We start from the raw sequence: 26,319 nt of genomic DNA, 5'->3' as shown, positions 1-26,319 counted from the left end.
TATCTTTTCAAGAAAAAAAGTTTATCGCTGATCGAGTTTTCTACTTCAAAAACATATATTCCCACACTCTGTTATAAAACAAACCTCAATTAAAAAGTCTTAATTTTGTTATATTGCGTTGACTCAAACATCTTAAAAATCTGCTAACAATACTCTTCATAATGCTTTTTTCCTTATTAGAATCTGACTACTACTTTTTAGTTATTATCAACTATATAAAATGCGAAAATATTCTGCTTCATTGAAAATCTACGTAAGTAACGTCTTCTTCCGTTATTGGCTGACAATTAGGAAGGAGGAGGTGAATAGTATATTGTGTCGCTATTTAAGGTTGACGCATGCGCAGACCAAAGGAGTTTACTAAGTTGATCCCTCGCAACATGGAATACTGTACAGTATTTACAATATTTTACAATATCATCTATTTTCTCAACGTCATTTCTATTATCGTTAGTAGCTTCGTTTGTGGTACGCCAAAATTAGAGTGAATTTTTAATTTATGTGAATAATATACATTTTTCGCATTTTTTTATGACTATTAACAATTAATTTCTATATTTCTTATATTTGTTTGTTAGTTCTGAATTAAAAGATTGTTTTGTTAGTTTTCTTGTAATTTATCTCTGTTTCGAATTGATTTTACTCTTCCTAAAGAGATCCAAGGTTTTACTTTTTATATTTACTAGGTAATTTTTATAAGTAATTAAATTATTATTTATGACATTTCTTAAGATATCATAAAATAGTTGAAGACTACAGTCAAGGTCTTGACAATCGAGAACCCAGTCCTATAATATAGTATTCATATCGTCTTTAAGCATTCTGTAATTAATGATCTGATTTGTTCAAAAGGTAATATTTGTATAACTGTTCATAGAGTCCTTAGCAGAATTAAATACAGAAAGGTTAACGTAGCGATTTGTAATTGTATTACAATAGACACTAGGAACGAGATCCCAACCATTATTTAGTATTTAGTATTTATTTATTTAACCTGGTAGAGATAAGGCCATCAGGCCTTCTCTACCCCTCTACCAGGGGATTACAACTATAATATGAAGAATAAAATTACAATTAATAATTACAACTTAAAAAAAAATATCATAAAGACATGCACATTGCCTGACAGATATTTCCCTTCCCAATTTACCAGACTCAGTACTGGATAAAAAATTACATAGGTTTGCTTAAAAATGATTGGTCAACTTGGTAACGCACTTTGTCAGTATTGGTTAAAATGCTTTAGGGAATACTTTTTGTCCATTTTGATAAGTACTTTATTACTGTCTGTTAAGTTTAGATCATCTGTTTTCATAAGATGATTTTAAATAAAATCTGTTCATTTTCTGTTTTATGCATAGTGTTCTTTCATAATTTTAATTACCCCGTACTTTCCACAACCTTTCCAATAATTCTTTTCATGGCTGATGATTTCTCAGATTTTTACATAGTGTTAAGGTTTTGAATTCCAGCAGGGTATCAATGAAGAGAAATATGTTCGGATGAATTGAACTTTGAATGAGACGATTCAACAGTGTTTGTGATTTCTTTCATCTACTGTAACATGGTAATTCACGAGGATCTATGAGCTTATTTCTGAAGAATTTTGAGCAAAAAATGTCATATAAACATAGTTCCTATTCTCAATATTTTCAGAGTTGTTGTTAGTAAAATACGTTCTTTCTTTTGTTTGAAAGTAAAAGAATAATAAAAATAGAGAATGAACCATACAGAAGTATCATTTCTTTAATTGGCAAGTATTATGAAGCTAAAATGTGCTGTGAACTCCTTAGTTGCTTCGTATACAGACATCCTTTTCTATTTTTAACTAGAAAATTACATTATTCTTACGCACTTATCAGAGCAATTATTACAAATCACACCACTTCCACCGACTTAATTATTTGCGGTTCAATTTTGCAACCTGATTTACAGTCTTGGAGAGTTTACAACACATTTTAAAAAATGTCGCCGTCCGCTGGAATACACTTGGCCGCACGCTTGTGAACGGCACACGTTGCTCTACGTAACTGCATACGGCTATCTTTGATTTCCGTAGCGCTCGCGCTGGCTGCTGACTGCACGCTGATCAAGATCACGCGTTCACAGCAATGCGTTCCAATAACGAAACGTAACACTGTAAATATTGAGAATAGGACTCATGTTTATATGACATTTTTTGCTCAGAATGTCTTTGGAAATAAGCTCTGTAAAGGATGGTAAATCCTCGTGAATCACTCCGTATATAGGGTAAAGGTTGATAATATTGTGATATGAGTAATATTGTGATACATATTTTTGAGAATTTGCTACAATTTTACTGAGCGTGAGGAAGGTCTGTTTTTTGCGTCAACGTATTAAGGGAATCCTCGTGGATAAGTTTCTGCACAAAACCGGTCTTTCTCTCGCTCAGTAAAATTGTAATAAATTCTCAAAGAGAACTATCACAATATTACTTGTCTTACAATATTACTAACATTTACCCTACAGTGTTACTTTACCCACATTCTGAGGAGAACCTTGGCGTCTGGTGAAATAAATATAATTACCGAATATGTAATCGCAAAGGAAGTCTATCAAATCTTCTGAGAAACAGGAATAAATGTTTTCAATTTGTGGAAATGAAAGTCCAAAAACATAGCACAATAATTTATCAGACTCATGTTCACTTGAAACAAATTTAAATGCAGTGGCGCACTTAGATATTCTACATGTAGCAATAATGAGGACCGTTTTTGCAAAACTTGCACACTGCAAAATTTGCAAAATTGAGATTTTGATGGATTCGTTAACATAAGGCAGGACTCTACATGATGTTCAAGGCGTCTTAGTAAAATTGGGTTATTTCTCTTCATTGTAGTGTGTCAAAGTGTGATCGTTTTTTCAAAACTTGCTTTCTGCTATACGTGAGAGTTACAGCGAAACTTGCTTACTATAGTGTTTTGTCTCTCCTGTAAAATTTAGTATTTTTCAGTTAGCAAGCTTTGCAAAAACGGTCCTTAATTGCACTAGTCGCGTGGAACTATTGGAATGTTTACCAATGCGCATTTGAGGATTAAAACTCCAACCGTGCCGCACATGGTGTACACTCTTTTTCTATACATTTCCATGTTTTGCATATAAACGTCAGTAGGCAGCAGCTAGACAGTTCGGAATGAATAAATGTTGACTTAGTACTACAAATACAAGAGAGAAGCATAAACAATATTTTGTTACCTAGTGTAATTTATTAAATAGTCTTGTAGGGAAACTGTATTAACATTGGAATGTCTATTCCAATATAGTCTTGTTCAGTACAAAGAATTTCAACACTCCTCTCTGTGTATAAAACTGAATGTTCGCGTGGTGTCTATTAATTCTTATTGTCACGTATTCTAGAGACATATTGTAAATATAGTTATTAGTTTGAAAATCTGTAGAAAATTATCTTGTAATGCAAATAATTTGAAGTAGTGAATATCTGTGCATGCCTATGTCGTGTGTTAAATTGTCACCTCGCATTGTAACTAGAACTGATAATCAAGATAATTACTCAATCGAACTGTGTTACCCATTACTCTGACAACCACCGTTCTGTTGCAGTTGGACCGCCCGAGGCAATGCAACGATATCCCGTGTTGGTGTATGTACATGGTGAATCGTACGAATGGAATTCTGGGAACCCGTATGATGGAAGTGTACTGGCCAGCTACGCCGATCTCGTCGTCGTCACAATCAACTATAGACTCGGCATTCTAGGTGAGTAGTTTGCTATTTTATTATATCCTATTCGATTTCCTTAAATATTATGAAACAAAGCGATTTGGAAATAATGCTTGTTCACAATAAGCAAAAATCATATATCGAGATATCATTAGTTTTTTAGATATAACTGACCAAAGTTTATACAAATCTGGCTTTCAGGTAGTAGCTCCCTGTAATGACCAAAGTTTGTTCGATTAGAGTCCAAGAATGTCAAAGCGCCTTCACTGCGTACTCTCAAGAACCAGCACAACATTAATTATCCAATTAATATATCCAGTTAACAGTAGTTGAATGACAAAATAAAAAACGTGATATTTCACCAGAATGGTGCAAATTGATAAGAGGCATTATATATATACAGGGCTAAGTACACAGAAGATTGTAGAGTGTTATTAAGACAATGAAAGGATGGCAGTGGTGCAAATTACCAGTGCTCTCTGGAAAAGAAGGTGCAATGTGCCATTCATTTTGATTTCCCTTCGTTGTTTGTCGTGTTAATAGTGAAATTATGGCAAAAGACATTCATTGATTACCAGAGACCGGAATTTTGGCAAAATGCCTTTTTAAATGTGTTAAATCTATCTTCATTTTGAAAGTATATCTGTACGAATTATACCTTTGTGATTGAAACGTCACAGTTTTATGTTGCCCTTTTCTCCTTTTTTTAAATATAAATATCTAATTTTCAAAATAAATGCTTTTTTGCCTTTATTTGATTATCTATCTATCATTTATTAATTATTATTAAAATTGCCTACAGGTATATTTTAATTTATTTCTATAACCGCTATAATGAAAGTGACTTCACCGAATGTATATTATTGTCTTTCAGTCAGTTCATATTCTCTTTGCAACAATGAGTGCTGCCGTGCAAAAATGTATAAGGTTTTACTTATCGCTTGTGTTTATTTGACAAGGCAACAAAGAGTGCGGGTCTAACGTTATTTTTAACAGTTATGTTTCTTTCGATTTTCATTGCGACGTTGTTGTAGCTAGCTAAATATTTCATAACGCAACATATCAGTACAACCAAACACAAAAATGCACTTTCCAAGGCTACTGGAAAGATTTCTTTGCTTCCAACAGTAATTGCAACATCGAGTCGAAAATCTTAATTTGCTTTATGTAAAGCTTTTCTTGCTGCCGAAATCCCTTTGTAGAAAGTGCAAGGTTGTAGGTCTAGTGCAAGGTTTTTGTAATTGTCTTTTATTGCGCATTTTATATATTTATAATGCCTTTTTGTCTGCCTATTTTAGCTATGTATGATGCCTTTTTGCCTGCCTACTTTAATAATTCATAATCTATAAACTTCCGGTCTCTGTTGATTATATACCTTCGTGTTTTCTATAAACAGGAAGATCAACATAGGTAAGTCTTATACTATATACAACATAATACCTAGGTAATATAGGGCTATAAATCAGACAGAAACATTATGTATTACCTCTAGATGACTCTGCTGGTTTGTTTTTAAACTGATTACTAAAATGGAGGGAATAACCTGATTGACAATATGAACAACTCCCAATGTTATGATGTAAGCAGCAGTGCCAGTCCCGGGTCAATTTGCTGTGAATTTCAAACTCAAGAGAATTCTAGAAAATGGCAATTTTTCCTAAATAAAATAATGAAAAAAATTCTAGATTTTAATGCATGAACGAGGTGTCGCAATTTTTTTAAAACAAAAAGTAATATTTGCACAAGAAGCCTTTCAGATTTTTCTAACTCTATCTCAAAATTTATTCATCTCAATATATCCATTATGAAATAATTAATTTTTTTCCTGCAAAAAATGTAATTTTTCACTAAGTTTTCTTAACAGAAAAACTGTTATATCCATAATTCGTAGTTTGAAATACAGATAGATTGGGTTTGTAGTAAAGAATTTCAATTTTCACAGATATTTGATCCCTTTATAAACATCAGTGGATTTCACATAAGTGTAAGGACAGAAGTACAAAATATTTTTGGAAGGGATGTTCTTAAAGTTCTGGTACAATCTGTATTTTGCAATACATTATTCATTCGTATTTATTCCCCGCAGTGAACTGGCCAGGTACTTATGGAAAAAAATCCAAAGGATGAACCGCAATGTACCGCTTCAAATACACAGTCGTCAGTCGTGAAATGGCTCGAAATTGAAATTACTGTAAATAAAATCTAAGATAAAAATGAGGAAATGTAAACCTACTTGCATAGGCGTATATCCGTCTCTGGTCCCTCACTCCAAGATCTAGTTAGTGAACTTTATAGCAAAAATGACTTGATAACATGTGAGCATATATCGTACCACGTCACGTGTATATTCTTTTTGGCTAGTGTTGATTAGGGAGCGGATTTTTATGGGCTTAAAATTTAAATATATTTATTTTTATGTGCTAAAAAGTACGAAAATATTTGCTAAAAATAAAAAAAGTTTTTCTTTTTAAATATGACAAAAATACCTTACTTAGCTTGGAAAAAAGAATGTTACTACGTACTCAACAACCACACTTGAGTGCTAGTAGTTGGCCGAGAATTGCAGTGAACAACAAAGGCCATCTCCAAATTCTCCATCACAAATGCATGCCGATTATCTCTGAACAACGACTTATACTCTGAAAACGATCTTTCCGCATCACAGGACATCAGACGTGCATATTTAAAGAGAAGAATGTCACAAACACATACACCGTTAATTTCACCTACAGACACATCCTACAATACGTGAGCAACATTACACATATTTTTATATCCACTGTTTTTCCCAAACACATTCTGGAATTTATCCCTTAGTAATTGTGCTTCTGAACCTGGTAGCGAGTCTAGTTTAATTTCCACGGCACGCACCTCCCTGTTTCAGACAACAGGTTTTTGGATGTTTCGAGTTTTTTATGGTGTCACACAAAAAGCTTAAATTTGCTAATAGGAAAGCCAAATCGTTTTTTAAATAATTATCTTTCAGTATATCTTGAAGGATATCGATTGACGAAGCCCGATAACAGGGAATGACAACAAGATATATTGCCTTACATGACATGAGCGAGAGGCGAGAGATTTGTTTAAATTAAATAATGTTCATACCCGAGCTCTTATCTGTTGTGTTTCACAAACAAAGCGTGTAATGAAATCATCTTCAGCAACAATAAACATTCCTAATTATGTATTGCAAGATCTCTCCTCCTTGTCCATGTTAATTTATTCTCTAATAATAACATAGATATGCTGCCTAGCAGTTCTCAGAACTTGAGGCGATACTATTACAAAAATGGATCAAGGATACACCACACAACGCTTAGAAACACGAAGCAACCAAGAATTCTTAACAAAAGATAACGTACTTCTGAGTGATATAATTGATTTAGTTTTAAAATATTAAAAATTTCTTGTAAAAAATTATTTAAGTAAAAAAACTCCAAGATTTATGTGTTTATGATAGATTTTCTGAAAATATGTATTTACATTTTTTTTTTGTGAAAATATGTGTTTTTACGTGAAATAAAATTCGGGTTTTAAACTTGAAACTTCATGTTCGGAATTTTTAACTTTGTTAATTGTGTTTTATCACATGCAAAAAGAATATTTAATTACATAGGAATCCGCTCCTTAGTGATGCTAATGATGACGTAGGTCTACGCGCTAGAAATTAGTTCACAGTTTCTTATGAAATGTTCATCCTGATTAATGATTTATCCCGAAGTGGAGTAAGTTAAAATATTGAACTCAGATTCGTGTTACGTTTATAATGCAGCTATGGGTTACTACAATCCACTGTTTAAAGTAGCTGGGATCCCGTTAGTACGTACTGTTACATTTCATGGAACTCGAACTGCGTCACAACCTAACGTAACTTATATAATTTCACATGTACTGTAATTCCGAGACTTATCTAGCTCTTTTTTAATCCTACTGAGTTATTTCTCTTATACGTGCATGTAAACATTATTAATATTATACCGAACATAAACATAAATAATGAACAAACACTTGCCACTGGATTAGAAAGATCTGAGTTTGTGATGTAGCGTGGTGGACTCTGCACAGGAAAAGGCATTAACCTCTTCAGTCCGGAATTTATATAAAAAAATTTGAAAAAAAAAAACGGTCACAAAATCATTCTGGGGTTCCAAAAATCCCAAATCAAGTCTTCACAGAACATCAAATTTTGAGACAATTTGGACTCTTGGGGCCCGAAAATTTTAAATTTTAATTTATAATAACTGGTATGGAAATGTTGCAAAAGTCATATTCTTCATTTCTATCAAATTTAATTTTTCAAAATTTTCAAAAGTATCCAAGACACTGCAAAAATATTAAAAGAAAATTATGTACAGTATAATCTACAACAGGAATGAAAAGGTTAAGATGTCTGCATAATACAATGTTCATGCAATTTTAAGAGTATTATCAAATGTTTATTTATTTCCACGTCCTTCTTGTGTCGAAAAATCGGACTAATCACCAACAAGATATTATAAAAATGCATTATACAATTCAGTGCCTGTCTTCATAGTAACAAACTAATTCCCATAAAAACAGACTGTACTGAACGCACGTGGAGAGTTCCCACGCTGCAATAAGATGACAAATCACTTTACGTATCACAGCGGTATAATACATTTCACATCAAATGTTTGTTTACTTGAATATTTTTCTTATCTGGATTTCTGTGTAGTCTAACATACCTCTTTGAATTGTTCTTATTGTAGGTTATATAGTAAGTAGTGTTGCTCGTTTCCTTTTTGGCCTTCGGTGACTTTTTAGATTTATATTCCTATTTTGTATTTCTAGTTTTTATATAAGTATGTCCTGTCTTTATATACCTACAGTTATTTTCCTGTAACTACTACCAGGTGAAAACCCTTATAATGGTTGATTGATTGATTGATTGATTGATTGATTGATTGATTGATTGATTGATTGATTGATTGATTGACTTGTTCGTTTGTTCACTCACTCACACACTCACTCATGTATTTATTTATCTATTTATTTATTTATGTTAGGAATGGACACAAACTGAATGCCCATCATAACACCTTCCTCACATAAATATCAATCCAAAATTTCATTTATAATTTATTATTAATTCTGACTTAAATTGGCGGCAGTTATGAAGTAAGCATATGCAACTCATTAATAATAAAGTAATTGAGAACGGAAACATAAAAGAGAGATGAGGCTTGTAAAGAATCAGCATTGACAAAAAATCAGAAATGTAATAAATCGATAATAAAGTGCGCGAGATCCTAATTTCTAGCATGACCGATACAAGGGAAAATCTAAGTAATTCCAGGAATAAATGAAGCTGAATGTTCTGTGATGTGAATGGCATAGATAATTATTTATAAATATTATTTCTCAATTACTTTTATGTACCGGAAAATAGATCTATTACAGTAAAATCTCTCGTAACCGGCACCCAAATAACCGGCAATACCGAAACAACGACACTTTTGGCTGGACCAAAAAAAAAAAAAGTTTAATCTGCCACATTGACAGTTTGGGCCATCAGTTTTGCCACATTAGGAAGTTCGCACAAACTTTCGTTTTCAGTGCATATTCGAACCTATAATTAGTGTATTATTTGTGTTGTGTGACGTGTTTTAATAAAGAAAATTTACATAGTTTTTATGTTGATTTAGTTATGTTCGGGCTGTCAGCGTTGCCACGATTAGGAAGTTCTCACGAACTTTCGTTTTCAGTAAATATTCGAACCTAAAATTAGTGTATTATTTGTGTTGTGTGATGTGTTCTGATAAAGGAAATCGCACAGTTTGTATGTTTATTCTGTTATCAGCAACTGCTCCAACCAATGATATTCTATCACAGATGGCTTTATGGTTTGAATGTAATGTTTTTTTTTTTTAATCAAGAAAACACTATCAACACAACTTTTACCCTAAATCATGTAATAAAAAAAGACAACATACAAAACTATACCAAATTTCTAGGACTTTTTATAGACTCCAGTTTAACATGGGAAAAACATATTGTATATATATGCACAAAATTATCAAGAGTTATACATTTATTAAAGAAATTAGTGACTTGTGTTTCTCAAAATTATTTAAGATGTGCCTACTTTTCGTTCTTTCAGTCGATAATTAAGTATGCCTTAATTTTCTGGGGAAATGGTAGCAAAATTGGGAGTGTCTTGATTTTGCAAAAGAAAGCCATTAGAATTCTATGTCAATCAAACTATCTTGAACATTGTCAACCTCTTTTCAAACAATCACAGTATTGACTGTCATATATATATATATGTCCTTTATACTCGACAAAATATAGACAATTTCTCATTAATAGCCAATATATATTATCATGAAATTAGAAATAGTGAACAAATTAATATTCCATACTGTAGGTTACATAAAACTAGTACAAATTTTTCTGTCATGAGGATGAAATTATATAATAAGCTTCCCAGTCAATATTATAAGTTACCAACCAATAGTTTCAAAGCTAGATTTTATAATTGGCTTTTAATTAATCCTTTCTGCTCTGTAGATGAGTTTCTTAGCATAAATTCATACGAAATTGTTTTTTAATAAATAAAGTTATTTAGATTAGTTACAATTATTACGTAAGAGTGAAGTGTTTTCATTAATTCTAGAGTTTCAAAATGTTTTGTGTTTTCATTCTAATTACTGTTTTCAATTATATGTGTGTTTTCAAATGTACTTTTTTTGTGACGAAGCCTATCACTGTATGTTTAATGGCTTAATAAATTGAATTGAATTGAATTGAATTGAATTGAATTGAATTGAGAGAGAAATAAGCTTCACGTGGCTGCAGTTTCAACATTTGACACCATGAAATACCAACTTTTGTTTCTACATATAGGTATTTATTCAATTATCCGGCAAAATCTCGTATCCGGAACTAGCCTAGTGCTTATGGTGCCCGGTTATGAGGGATTCTACTGTAGGCCACCTCACTTGCTTAACATTTTTATTAATAGTGAGTTAATATGAAATACGTATCTACAAATTGGGATAAGGCAGTTTGTGTTTTTCAGCTAAATCAATACTATTTGCTTATAATGTACTTAGAAATAAAATCGGTGTTTCTTAAAATAACTAATCGAAAATAATGTAGGATGGCTGTTAGTGACGTGAGAAACTGAAGCGCTGGTAAAGACTTGTGCTTCACAAATCTCTCAGGATCGAAGTGTCATATGCACACTTATGGGGGATCGGTAGCATGAATTTTGAGAGAAGTAAAGGAGAATGTTCGAAAATGATGTACAGTAGGAACAATAAATACAGTGTCGCACTAGAGATAACAGCATTAGGCAAGGGTTGGTGGAGGAGGAAGGGGGATGTAACAGCCAGACAATGGAGAATTCCGAATTACTAGAGACAGTGAGAGAATCACAGCTAAAGCGAAGGAAGGAGAACAGGATGAAATTCTCTTATCGTGGACTTCATGATATACTAGAGACGGACGGACGGAGGGACTAAATTAGATATCCGGTCTTTCTCTTGATCCAGATAAAATGTCGTATGTTTGTTCCATGGGTTGGGGATTGGTTCTCGGTAATGGCGCTAAAGGGTCAGTTGTTTGGTCAGAGCCAAACTAAGAAAGACGCTTCGGCAACTATTTTTATTGCGTTAGATGGAACAGATCTTGTTGCTTGTCTTTTGTTTCTTTCAGTCTCACGTTGTTGGTTTCTAAGACGAAAATAACATCGGAATGACCACAATTATAAGATAAGGTTCGTAAATCTAATTTGTAATTAATGTTTTATTAACAAAATGATTTTACTTGTCCTTTCTTTCCTCACTTCTAAAAGAAAAGTTTGAATATCTATGGAATAAGATAATAATACTTTGATGTACGCTTAAATTGTCTTAATAAATGAATTGTGCATTTGAGAAAGGAACTAACAAGTAAGTCTGAAATTGTTACATTTCAGAAGAAAAAAAATCATTCTTATCTGTTTCAATGAATAATTTGCAGCATTTTATATTGCATTCAGGTTAGTAATTAAAATGTGAGAGAGGTAAGAGAGAAATGCTACAGACTAACTTATATATATATATATATATATATATATATATATATATATATATATATATATATAATTTTTCAGACTTTTTCAACTTAGTTCCTTTCTGCATTAAAGACACAAAGATTTGGGACATGTCAGGAAATATTATATCATAGTATTCATATGACATGACGCTATTTATTGTTTATATTCATGTCATGTGATATTTGAAGCATTTTTACTGTATGTCTAGTCATTGTTTACAGCTTGTACAAATGAAGGGTTCAGAGCCATAGTCGACCAAGCATCATAAATTAAAATCGGAGAAAACAAGGGTTAAAATTAAGTGAATGCCATAATTCAATTAAACATATGGCAAGTGAGATAAAGTATGCACATTAAAACTAAACGATATGTCAATTTTCATTAAAATATATTATTCACTTAACTTTAACCCTTGCTTTCTCCGATTTTATTAAATGGCGGTTGGCCCACTATGGCTCTGAGCCCTTTAAGTGACCAAATGGGCCTACTAAAATACAAAATTACATTAAAATCCTATCTAAAATAGAAGCGTACATTAAATAGATTAAACTTAATATTAAGGATTCTGTAAAAGAAAAAGTACTTAAGTATCATTGCATTATTGTTCAGAAGAAAACATATCACAGTCCTGTTTTTATTCACAATTGAGGAGCGTTTTTGCAAAAGTCGATAGATGCAGAAAGTTTCGAAAGTAAGTTACATATGGATATCGTATGTTTTCTACCTCCGGAATCGATCTATGAAATCAGATTTACCGAAACTTGATTCATACCGTATGTAGAGATTACCAAACCTTCCAGGTTTTTTCAAAACTCGATAGATCCTGTCACTTAGTGTAATTTCTGTAAAATCTTGATTTCTGCATCTATCGACTTTTGCAAAAACGCTCCTCAATTATTTGTCGAAAAAAAAGTGTTCGCTCTGATATTACATCGTTATAAAATGTTGAAGCATCGTCGTTCACAACATACTTCAACGGTTTCTTTATAACACCAATCTTCTTGGAACATATATGTCTATGCCAGTGATGTCAACTGATGCCCATAGGAGCAAGCGCGCGCTTTAGAGCCCAGGAGAGCCTGAGCGCTTTACAGCGGAAAAGAAAGAGACAGACGAAAAAGGTAGTACTGTATATGCCGCTTGGTCGAGCTATATACAGGGATAGCCAGCACTGATTCAATAGATAAAGGGAAGAGAACTTATTAAAACTGTATCCATGTTAGTTTTTAGATTTGTCTGAGAAGTATAAGTGCATTATAAGAATGTAAGTTTTAATTTTAATGCTCATTTGTCACAAGTTTTGCTTTTTTATTCAAAAGGAATATTTTCTCAACTTTTTTACAGAAAAGTGAAAATTTCAGATATGTTTGTTTAGTAGCCTTACAGGTACTAAAACAAAGTTTTCGTAAATCTAATATATCGTAAATACGTATTACTGAAGATAGTGTATTATTTTTTTTTTAATATTGGCATAGAAAATTTTTGTAAGGAAATGAATTAACAAAGCAAATGCTGTTACATCACAAACAAAAGATATGTGCATATGTGTTGGTAAAACGTCAGCTCTATAGCTTCAGCAGATTTCGAGATAATTTAATATTCTGATAACAGAAATTTGCGCACCAATATCACCTAAAAGCATAATGCGATAAGAGTTTTATTATGTAATATTAGTTACAGTTAAAACATATACCTAGACAACTTTGCTTTCTACTATAATATTGTTTTGATAAATTTTATAACGCTAATGCTACCATCAATATCAATTTCAACTTATCATGTCACATTCAGTGTCTTTCTTTGGGATAACACTTCCTTTATGTTTAATTCACTTAGTACAGTATAGTTGTAGTTATTATGGAATTTGTGTGAATATTCCTTCTTTACTCTTTATTATGTTATTAACGTTTAAAAGGCAACTGCAATATTAGGCTAAGAAATAGGTGTTAGTACTTTTGTTTTACAGACAATATAGAAAATAAACAGAAAGAAGCCATATAAAAACAACGACATAAAATTTCACGTTCCGTTTAAAGTTTGTGCACCACTGTTTTCTTAATCCAACAGGCTGCTTATTCCTCCTAGCATACCTAGCGCTTGATGCCCGCGCACGACGTCGAAGTCAGAAAAATGCGCTTGCTTTGACATCACTGGCCTATGCAATTGAGTAAATTGTTAATAATTAAATACGAGTACCTTTTGTACTTAATATCTGAAAATTAACATGGTCGTTCAATAAGAGTCATAGTTACCATCTAATTGTTTTTAAATAGCTCCTTCATTTAGAACATGTTCAATAGAGGATTCTCATAAAGCAATTAACAGACTCCCTACGCGTCAGGTGACAGCTACTTTTGAGCCCATATTTGAATCCATTTCATCATAAGTTACTTACGCTGTCAGAAGCGGGTTCGTAACTGAGTGAGATTTATTTTTATATTAGCAAGCATGTGCAATTTTTCTGGGACATCATTCCTGCTGGCTGCCCCACAGGTCAGATTAACTGCATTGGAGCCCAGTCTGCATGTTCTTTCTGCTCAATAAAGCAGAGGTTCGGGGCTGGAATGACGGTGCCCTGACTAACAACGTCTATCAGCTCAGTTGACCTGACTGACTGGCAGAGCGTTCACTCTACAACGGTGATGCCCAGCTGTACGTTATCACATGAACAAGGAACATGCAATTACATTCATTACGCGTCCTTTTTAGTTCTTCATTACTTATTATTTATTTCGTTCCTAATTCTTACTCAGTTTCCTTTTTTATTGACACAAATCTACAATTATGTTGGAATAAAATGTTTCAAGTAAGCATCTTTATTATAGTCCGGGTCAGCTTACTTCATACCCTAAGGGTGAAACCTAACAATTTTTCCCCCATTACTACATATGCTAGTGGATTGTGATGATTTTCTAGTTTGCAGGTTGAATTTTCTTTTGCCAACTTCGTTTCGAATTTCGATACTGACAAATACTACAAATATTAGTTGGTAGATGATTGAAACGTTGTCAGTACTGGAGTTCTATGGAATTAAAATGGTACTAGATTTCTGAGCCGGTTACTGGAAGCTAGTGAAATTTGAACATACTAATTAATTAATATCTGTACAGCTTGTTACGAAACCTAACAGTAAAGCGATTGGGTTGGAAGTAAATCCCGAAAAGACTAAGTATATGATTATGTCTCGTGACCAGAATATAGTACGAAATGGAACTATAAAAATTGGAGATTTATCCTTCGAAGAGGTGGAAAAATTCAATTATCTTGGAGCAACAGTAACAAACATAAATGACACTCGGGAGGAAATTAAACGCAGAATAAATATGGGAAATGCCTGTTATTATTCAGTTGAGAAACTTTTATCATCCAGTCTGCTATAAAAAATCTAAACGTTAGAATTTATAAAACAGTTATATTACCGGTTGTTCTTTATAGTTGTGAAACTTGTACTCTCACTTTGAGAGAGGAACATAGGTTAAGGGTGTTTGAGAATAAGGTGCTTAGCAAAATATTTGGGGCTAAGAGGGATAAAGTTAGAGGAGATTGGAGAAAGTTACACAACACAGAGCTGCACTCATTGTATTCTTCACCTGACATAATTAGGACCATAAAATCCCGACGATTGAGATGGGCAGGACCTGTAGCACGTATGGGCGAATCCAGAAATGCATATAGAGGCCGGAGGGCAAAAGACCTTTGGGTAGGCCGAGACGTAGATGGAAAGATAATATTAAAATGGATTTGAGGGAGGTAGGATATGATAGTAGAGACTGGATTAATCTTGCTCAGGATAGGGACCAATGGCGGGCTTATGTGAGGGCGGCAATGAACCTCCGGGTTCCTTAAAAGCCAGTAAGTAAGTATTAATATTAATACATAATAACTATTTTATGTCTTGCGTTGTGGTTATAATTCAAGACTACAATCAGGTATGTTTTCGGACTTAGTACTAATAATTTCATGTGGTCAAACAAAATACATTTTTAGGTGAGATGTCGTGAATCAATTGTTTAGTCAAACCAATCAATTTCATATTGCCAGATAAAATACCTAACATATTGATCCCTTTCTCGTATAGGTTGCCTACGAAAATATGTTAGAAATTATTGAATTATTTAGAATAACCTTTCAACATAAAGCTGAAGTACGGTACCAGTACGTAAATAAGTCATTCAGTCGTAGGATCGTGTGATATCTGGTAATAGTTGGTAGCACTGAGAAGACGGCAGTATTTGCTGTTTAGGAACTGTTTTTATGTGACCCTCACTATAGCTTAGGTTTCTTCTTCCTGAGGGCACAGACAACGCTATATAATCACTTAGGCAGAAATGGTTCATTTTGAGCCCCATAATTACAAATCGTCTCAGGAGACTTCAGTAGGTGCCCAGCTTCAAGGCGATACTGACTTTGATTTCCTGAACCTTCTCGTGAGACAATAGTTTTGTCCAAGGTATTGATACGTGATATGGCTTAAAGATGGACAACCCAACAGAATGTGAGGTGATAGCTCGACATCCAATTCAAATTTCCTACACGTTAGTCCTCTGTGAGACCTAACACCACAGTACCCTTTAATATATAGAATGCCGCGACCAGTTACACTGATGACAAAGCGGGTAGAAGAGAAAGTGACGTTACTTCCTCTAGTTCAGTGGTTCGTCGCCGAAAGGCGCTAGCCCTGTTTTCCGTGCCCAGTTTCAGGATCGCTATTCAAGTGAATGCAAAAGGTTTTTAAAAATAACCCATTAGATAAGAATGTATTGTAGAGTACTTAGTTACAATATTTTACCTCTTTAAAAATGTAATATTACCACATTAACAAATTGTGAGTTATATAACACAACCCTAAATAGTAAATATAATAATTAGCCGAAAAATGGAACATTGTGCCGGCTTCAGCCAGAAATACGCAAAAAAAGTACAGCATCGCAAAATTGAACATTTTTATGACATTATAAAGTACGCATTGACATGAAATTATAGTTTTTATACAGAAGAAAGAATGTAATATAATAAATAAGACACTTTATTTTCACCAATAGTTTTTATCTACTATTTAATCATTAGTTGGAGTTTCATCTGGTTTATACGTAATTCAGGGGAACAAAAAATATTACGTGCAGTAGGACTCATAAATTAAGCTTCGATATTATATCTATGCTAATGTAAGTTTTGATCTTTTGAAATACATACCTAAGTTATTTTGTGTTTTGTAAAATTAAAACAATTCGGTAGCACTGTATTAATTAGTTGTATGCTGCTTAATGGAGAATATTAAATTAAGGACTTTTCCATGAAATCTATTACTTTCTCATATGCTCGATTAGGAACCTCTTATGGTGTGGAAACGTAATAAACAAATGTAATAACCTTGAAAACCAGATTAAGTTGTAGCCAAGATGCAAAGTAGAATTATACTGTACTTCTGTTACCGAAATAACGTTTACGTTAATTACGACTAAAGTGCTGTTATTACAAATAAAATAATTAATAATTAAACATGCATATTTAATGAAGTAGAAGCTCGGAGCATGGATTCAATTAGGAGTTCACAATTAGCACTTTAATACAGCACATTTTTTAACCGGCACGTAGATTGAAAAATGTTCACATGTGGAAAGTCTATGGTAATCATCACAAGATAATTATTTTCTAATTGCAAAATGTCACTCTAGAGGATCCTAGTTAAATTTTTTCTGTCAGAATATATTTAAATCTGCTAACCCACAGAAATTAATATATTTCGCTAGTGTTCTGAATTGTCACTCTAAATAATTCAAGGGGTCTTTCTTAGGCAAACGTGTTCTTTGTATTGTCAATTACGTATATTTTCTAAAATCGTGTAATGCTAGAATACTTTGCACAGGGCAGACGAGGGAGTCTTTGAGTTCAGCGTATCTGCAAGGTCGTTCATTCATCTTTGAATTCTTTTGTATTTTCACTTTTCTCGAACCCATCACATTTTATGACTCTAATAAATGTATCGATTTTGAAAAACTCACACTAAACAGCTGAAATGCTGGTCTGGAGTTCATTCACTGGAAGGAATTACAGTCAATGAAACTAGACATAATTTTTGGCATTCAGATGTGGAGTAATGGCACATAAATGCATACAATCGCATGATTAGCTAAGGTATTCTTTTGATTTTCGGGTGTCACATCCAATTATTTTTTACTCGGATATTTAACGATGCTGTATCAACTACTGGGTTATTTAGCGTCAGTGGAATTGGTCATAGCCAGATAGTATTTGGTAAGGGTACATTGTTATGAGAAAGGATTGATGTCCTCTTCGTTGGATATTTTCTCTTCTTTTCTTTTTAAGATATCGAGGCAAGTTTGGGAAAATATGTGTTATGGCATACGGTTTTGGTCGCCAGTTCTTGCGTGGAAGTTCCACCTGTTTATCCGCAATAATAAATTTATCAGCTCTTACAATCAAACGTCGCCCTCGGTAGCGCAGTTGGTATAGCGCTGGCCTTCTATGTTCGTAGCTGCGGGTTCGATCGATGGCATTGAAGTTTGTTTAAGTGCAATAGACTCATGTCAGTAGATTTACTGGCATGTAAAAAAACTGCTGTGGGACAAAATTCCGACACACCGACGAAGCTGATATAACCTCTGCAGTTGCGAGCGTCGTTAAATAAATCATGATTAAAAAAATCACAATCAAAACCGCAGAAAAATGGATATCACAGATATAAGAATGGGCATACAGTTTTCTGTGTTCATGGAATTGCTCTACACCACTTCTGAAAAATAGTCTAGTGTTTGGGTGGATAAAAGAAACGTCTCTTCCTTACAGATTATACAGTATAATTGGATTTACATCAAAACAAAACACTTAGGCTTATTACAACTCTCTCACATAAACGGCACAATAAAAATCACCGAAACACCACAAGAAATATCTTCTTAATTCCATAGCAGAACGAGTTGTACCTGCTCTGTCCACAGTATTAAGAGGAAAACTGAAATCTTAGAACGATCGCCACGCCAATGTTTCGCTCAGTTGCCGTGGCGTCACTAGGGTTTTTAAAAGTCGCATTAGACCCTTGCCGAGTTACCACACTTTCTATTCTAAACGCTCTGCTGATGATGTTAAACAGGGTGATTCACGAGGATTCAGCGTCCTTTGCGGAGATTATGTTTGTAAGACATTCTGAGCAAAAAAATGTCATAAAACGAGTCCTATTCTCAATATTTACAGAATTACGTTTTGTTATTGGAACGCACTGCTGTGAACGCGTGATCTTGGTCAGCGTGCAGTCATCAGCCAGCGCGAGCGCTACGGAAATCAAAGATAGCCGTATGCAGTTACGTAGCGCGACGAGTGCCGTTCACAAGCGTGCGGCCAAGTGTACACAAACGGACGACATTTTTTTAAAATATGTTGTAAACTCTCCAAGACTGTAAATTAGGATACAAAATTCAACTGCAAATAATTAAGTCTGTGGAAATGGTGTGATTTGTAATAATTGTTATGATAAGTACGTAAGAATAATGTAACTTAATTTTCTAGTTAAAAATAGAAAAAGATGTCTGTACGAAGCAACTAAGGAGTTCACAGCACATTTTTAGCTTCATAATACTTACCAATTAAAGAAATGATACTTCTGAATGGTTCATTCTCTATTTATATTATTCTTTTGCCTTCAAACTAAAGAAGAAACGTATTTTACAAACAACTTTAAATTAGTGTGACTCTGAAAATATTGTGAAGAGGAACTATGTTTATATGACATTTTTTGCTCAAAATGTCTTCAGAAATAAGCTCCGTAAAGGACGGTGAATCCTCGTGAATCACCCTGTATATTCAAATGAAGTGTAAAAGTATTTTGAAATGCGTGGATACAATATCACTTTACATATTTCAGAATTACAAGACAAATAAAATCACATTCTAATGACTGATAACGTGATAAGTGTTATGTCCAGCGCTGTGGAGTATCTGTTAGCACATATGACCGTGAACGGTGGGCCCCGGGTTCAAATCCTGATCGGCACAAGTTCCCTGGCTGAGGATTTTGTGGGGTTTTATCTCAACCCATTAAGAGCAAATTCTGGGTATCTTTTGGCGTTGAATCCTGGACTCAACTCGCTAGCATTATCACCTTCATCTCACTCAGAACCAGAACAATTGATGTGCGTCTTAAAACAAGCAATTAAAAAAATTAGTGTCATAAAATTTAATGGAATACGAAGACAAACGCTTGGCTCACGTAAGACATAGTATGAATATGATTTATATTTACTTGATAATTGTTTAATTAATTCATTATATAGGTATTCACACTTATTGTATGGCACAGTATTGTACTTTCCACCCATTTATTTATTAATTTATGTTCTCGTTTATTTTTAGTAGCTGTGACAGTAGCAGAAATACTATTTTTTATTTAACGATGCTTTGACGTCGAAATAAAACGTAGGCAAACTAATATGTGAATGAAGTGCATTTATTTATACATAACAGATACCAATACATATACACAAGATCCTTCGCACGAGCCGTTACGGCCATTCTTGCTGTAATTATGCAGTAGGATGGAGTGAATGTATACATGAAATTTTTTTATCTGTTTTCTAAATATAATAGTTATAAAAATCTGTATTTTCACTTAAGTTAGAAATTTTAAAAAAATATGGAGTTTCTATATTTAATTTATGAAGTTCCCCAAGGGCTTTGAGGTTCTTAAAATTATAATTTTTTGCCTCTGTTTATATTTGTTGTATTATTTTGTTTTCATTACATAGCTAATGAATTACTGTAAAATCACATATTTAAACTTTATTTGAAAGACTCTAAATTGGGGTTGCAGTATACAGTATTTTTGAGGGTATCAAAAAAAATACATAGTATTTTATACAAAATATGTGGAAAATTCCATTTTAGCATTTTTTTTTTTTGGTTAGAATGTATTCTTGTTTTCTTTTTTATTTCTTTTTGAGAGGTAATCAACAAGTCCAATTATCATCCTTCTTTCTGTTCTTTCCTCTAGTAAAACATTCTTTCTTGTTTTGGAACACGGCGGTCTTTATCATAATTAGGCCTACAGTATTATTTTTTTTTTTTTTGCATTTGCAACTGCATATATCAAATAGTTTGTGTGCTTCTTCTTTGAATTTTGCAATGTTGTCGTTTTAGTTGTCGTCACTATGTCGTTTCTTACAAGGATTCATTAAGTTTGTGTATTGATAATGGTAAGCACGAATCAGTTGTAATATTCTTGTATGATTCACTTTCGGAATTTATGCCTTTACCTGGATTTCCTTAGTTTAGACAACAACTCTTTCTGAAATCTCTCCAACAGTAGATTATTTTGATTTGAAGTCAGATTTTAATTCATTTTTACTCATTGATAATATTTCATTACGTGGGTAGGTAATTGTCATGGGTTCAGCCCCTCTGGCATTGCGAATACAGGGTAGAAGGTAAGATTTCTTGTATAAATTAGAGATATTCTGATTTAAATACTCTACAATATAAGAAGAATGAATTCTCATTAATTATATTATATTAATTATATAATACCTAAGAGTTTTGAAATTATTCCCAATTTTGTTATAAATTGAGTCTTTGTGACACTTCAAGTTGAAACAACAGGGGACCAAGAACATGCAGAGTCTTTTGACATGTTACTGGTATCCTATTCAGATTAAATCACTGGAGAATGTTCTCTCGCTAAAAAATCTGAACCTCAAAATTTTGTGAAAATTCCAAAATGTGATGCTCTTGGGGCACCTTTAAATATTAATCTAGAGAAAATATATTTTGCGTTGTTCTTTATGATATCACCCCACAACTTTGCCTGGTATTATATTTTGATTCCGCAAAATTCATATTTTCACTCCAAATTATTATGCATTTCAAAAAAGAAAAAGAAAGAAAATAATAATAAGGATGATAGTAATAATAATAAATAATATTTATTATTATTATTATTATTATTATTATTATTATTATTATTATTATTATTATTATTATTATTATTATTATTATTGTTGTGTGATAATTTTGCTACTATGGGCAGGGTTCTTTTAAGTGCAGTAATTTACTACATGTAACCCATAGCCTTAGTTACATGCTATGTTGATAATTTTATTTATCGCTATTAGTTGGGCTTTAACAGGAATACTTCAGAGCCAACGGTCATTCAGTGAGGTAATCACGTTCTATTCTTGTGTATTCATTATTTTCTCTTCTGCCTATTAATTTATCTCATCTGACCACGTTTGAATAATTTAGTAAATGTCAAAGAGGGTTTTAAATAAAGAATCATTACGAGCAATTATGGAGATCTCGATTATAAACTACATGTGAATTCTTTTGTTTTTTATCATACGGCAATTAACAATTAATTTACAGTTTAGGAAAACAACAAAAATATATTAATTGAAAGAAGGGTTAAATTTTTTTGTATTTTTCTTCTTTTCCTTCGTAATGTACGAGATTTTTTGGGAATAATTTGTAAAGTTGTATTAGTGATTAAATTTTTATAATTTTTTCATCTACAAAATTATGCCCACTCAGCACAAATTGAGAATACAATATATAAAACATTTAAAGTAATTTTTATTTAATACACATTGAAGTTATTTATTACTCGTACAAAATACCTAGCCTATCACTTGTCTAAAACATTAATGTATACAAAATTATTTTTCTTCTAGGAATGAACTTCTAAACAACAAACTAATCATTCTAGTTGTCATCTTGTCTAGAAACTGCTGTTTTCACTGCCCAGTCAAAATATCATGATCAATTTTAGCCTTCTCCCCTGGTACACAGTTTTTGAATCTCACAAAATCATGCATTTTATCTCTATTAATTTTCACTTTAACACTTGTTATGAAATGTAAAACATTTTAAAATCTTGAAACTTGAAAAGTGTTAATATTGTTGAAACAACAATATAACACAAACGGCACCATGGTAGTAGTGTGACAGTCGCTGACGAAGACACGATACCAGTGTCAAAACGGTGCCGTCCGTCGTACAAGATATATTACCATTTTAAAATTTCTAAAGTTTTAAGTTTTTAAAAACTTTACAATTTTTTTTTAAATTGATTTAATGGATACTTTCCCAGTTGGATATGCCTTTCTCTGTGTGGTCTGTATCACTTGATACCGCTGAAGTGCCATTTGAAAACTCTGACCGAAAACCCATTTGATAATGGTGTGACCTATGACATAGCAATTTTTATTTTTCTCAAAAATAAAGCAAACAGTTAATATGGATTTCAATGGAAACTGGTGTCTTTTTGTAGTAATATTGGTGATATATATAGTCTTAAAACAGCAGGTATCAGTAACTGATGTCTTCCAAATCCGATCTCAATTTTTGAACTCAAATATTTTAGCCTTACATATAACTATTTCATGCCATTTCAACACCAATAAATAGATCCATGTCCGGAGATACAAAAGGAACAAAAAGTAGAAATTTGAAAATTTGTGACGAATACCCTTTCAAATGTAATTTTAATTGGATAGACAATATTTTATAATTTCCATTATAACTCAAAACGCTTGTTATTAGAAGCAACAAAATTAACACCCGATTTCCATACATTTTTAGTGATTGTTCTATAGTGTAGTGTATGAAACAGTTGGCAGCCATCGTGGCTTGTTAGTCCCGTTTAATACCCAGAGATCAGATTTCACGCATGTTAGAATTTCCCAGTTGGCATCCATACTGCATTATGTCGTCATAACATTCAGTAGAATTCAATGACATAGTTCACATTTAGTTTGCACTGTTAGTTAGCGTTTAGTGTTCTGTTGCAGCTAGCATTGATTAAATTCATTTCGAAAGCACTAACAGAGGTGTTAAATATTTGAGATTGTCTCAGAGTTAAGTTTTAGTTAATATAGCATATAGTAGTCGATATTTTAGTGGGCGTTTTCATTATAATTAAATTACTTAATTCGGTGCACTAAAAATCCATAGCGCTAAATATAGTTAAGCATAGTTCTGTGAAGCTACTAATTTCCTAAATTAGTGATAATATAAAGGAACAATAATTTTAAAAAATCATAAAAAATTGTTCACTTATGATGATCTTTTAGTTCACATAATATTATCTCTTAAGTATCGGTGTGACAATGTCGCCATTTTCTTATTTGGCGTAACGATTGAAGTGAACTCGTGTTTCGACACTATTTTGTACTTATTATTTAATTTAACATTAGTTCAATTTTTCTAATTGGTGGTATGATATAACCGGAATTGTTTACTTCCCTTCCTGTATTTTTTGAGTTTCTCATTTTCCTTCTCTATCAAACTATTTTGCAAAGAATGACGCTATATAGACTTCGTTAATGTTTTAAAATTTATTTTTGTAAGATAGTAGCTATTTGTGTATGGATAGGTTAGTTTTTGCAAATTGTATTAATTTATAAGTGCATTATTTATGCTAGGTATATCCATATGTATGCTTTAACTGTATCAAACTATAACCATAAGATACCTTATGGTGAAATAAGGTATCTCTGTCCTATATGTAGATTCGATAATATTTTACTTACTTACTTACAGAGAACCCGGAGGTTTATTGCCGCCTTCACATAAGACAGCCATCAGTTCCTATCCTGAGCAATATTAACCCAGTCCCTGCCATCATATCCCCCCTCCCTCAAATCCATTTCAATATTATCCTCCCGCGTACATTTCAGCCTCCCCAAAGGTATTTTTCTCTTTGGTTTCCCAACTGACACTCTATATATTTCTCAATTCATCCATACGTGCTGTATGCCCTGCCCATCTCAAACGTCTGGATTTAATGTTCCTAATTATATTAGGTAAAGAAAGTGCATGCTGCACTGCTTTGTGTAGCTTTCTCCATTCTTCTGTAACTTCATCCCTCTTAGCCTTCCTAAGCACCTTATTCTCAAAGATCCTTAACCTCGGTTTCTCTCTTAAATTGGGAGTCCAAGTTTCACAAATATACACAACGACCAGTAATGTAACTGCTTTATAAATTCTAACGTTTATTTTTTTTTAATGAGACTAGATGAAAAATTCTTCTAACCGCATAACAGCAGGAATTTCCCATATTTATTCTGCGTTTAGTTTCCTCTCGAGTGTTATTTATATTTGTTACTGTTATTCCATGCTATTTGAATTTGTCAATCTATTCGAAGGATAAATTTCTAATTTTTATATTTCCATTTCGTACTATGTTTTGGTCAAGAGACATAATCATATATTTTGTTGCTTCAGGATTTACTTTCAGACTTATCTCATTATCACTTGAAGTAAAATTCCCATATTTCGGATTTTCTCCTTACATATTCACGTTATCCGCATAAACAAGTAGCAGATGTAAACCATTCAATTCCAAAAACCTCTGTGTTTTCCTGTACTTACCTAATGGCATATTCTAGAGCAAAGTTAAAAAGTAAAGGTGATAGTGTTCTTCACCTTAAGAGCCCGCAGTGAAACGGGAAAAAAAATCATCAGACAGAAACTGGCCTATACGCACTCTGCTGTAAGTTTCACTGAGACACATTTTAAGTAAATTGTATTGTATTTATTAACATTCCATGGTATTCATGCATTGCTTCGCAGCTAGAATATGGAACAAGTCAAAAAACTTAATACTATTATAAAGTCTTAATTTATAGTTACAGTCTAGATCAAATATAGACAGAAGAGATTTACAATATAGTCTACTAGTACAACACAAAATTTTGGTATCAATTTCATGAAGCGTTATTGAATGTCGATCTGTTATGCCCAAAACCACATTTACGAAACACAATAATTTCATCTACATATGGAGTTAATCTTCTCAAAAAAATATTGGACAAAATTTTGTAGGATATCAATAGTAGTGATATTCCTCGAAATTTGCTACAGTTAGTCTTTCTCCTCTTCTTAAAAATAAGTACTTACATTTATGGATCCCTTCCATTGTTCTGGTAGAATTTCCTTTTCCGAAATAACAAGTCAATAATAATAATAATAATAATAATAATAATAATAATAATAATAATAATAATAATAATAATAATACTTAGTAATTCTAATTGTTTATGCAGATATACCGCCAATTTCGTCTCGAAAAATTCGTTTCATTATGAAATGCATTATAAACTTTAATGTCTGTATTACAAACATTTTAGATCTCATGATTTTAGTAGTGATAAATTAATTGTTGTTTTTGATATTTGCAATCTCTTTTCGTGAATTTTCTCCAGCATGTACCGGTAAACTAGAACAGATTCACTCAAGAACAGTTAGTACTACTACTACTGCTACTACTACTACTACTACTACTACTACTACTACTACTTCCACCACCACCACCACCACCACTACTACTACCAGCACCACAATTAATGTTATTACTCAACCATTCGACATTTGCTTGTACTAATACATAGCGGGCCGCTGTTACGTCACCTGTGCAGTACGATCGCTCTCTTATTGTGGTGATAGACTATGTCTTCCTCATTCACACAGAGTAACAACACAAGATCACAGCGCCGCTGTTTATGTTCCACATACAAAATGATCAAAGAATTTCAATAGAAGAACTAGAG

The 26,319-nt window shown here is 32.8% G+C and overlaps 1 protein-coding gene across 1 annotated transcript in view; it reads left to right on the top strand.

The window, feature by feature from the left end:
• The first annotated feature begins 3,581 nt into the window (after window positions 1-3,581).
• LOC138713610 (neuroligin-4, X-linked-like) overlaps window positions 3,582-26,319 on the top strand; it is a 357,534-nt gene continuing 334,796 nt past the window's right edge. Inside the window, exon 1 of the mRNA XM_069845834.1 lies at window positions 3,582-3,738. Coding sequence (XP_069701935.1) covers window positions 3,600-3,738 — 139 coding nt within the window. The 5' untranslated portion in view covers window positions 3,582-3,599. The remainder of the gene's footprint in view (window positions 3,739-26,319) is intronic.

Source organism: Periplaneta americana, chromosome 14 (genome assembly GCF_040183065.1).
Source record: "Periplaneta americana isolate PAMFEO1 chromosome 14, P.americana_PAMFEO1_priV1, whole genome shotgun sequence".
Classification (NCBI taxonomy): domain Eukaryota; kingdom Metazoa; phylum Arthropoda; class Insecta; order Blattodea; family Blattidae; genus Periplaneta; species Periplaneta americana.
Note: the sequence above shows the minus strand (reverse complement) of the source record. Positions and strands in the feature narration are given on the sequence as shown.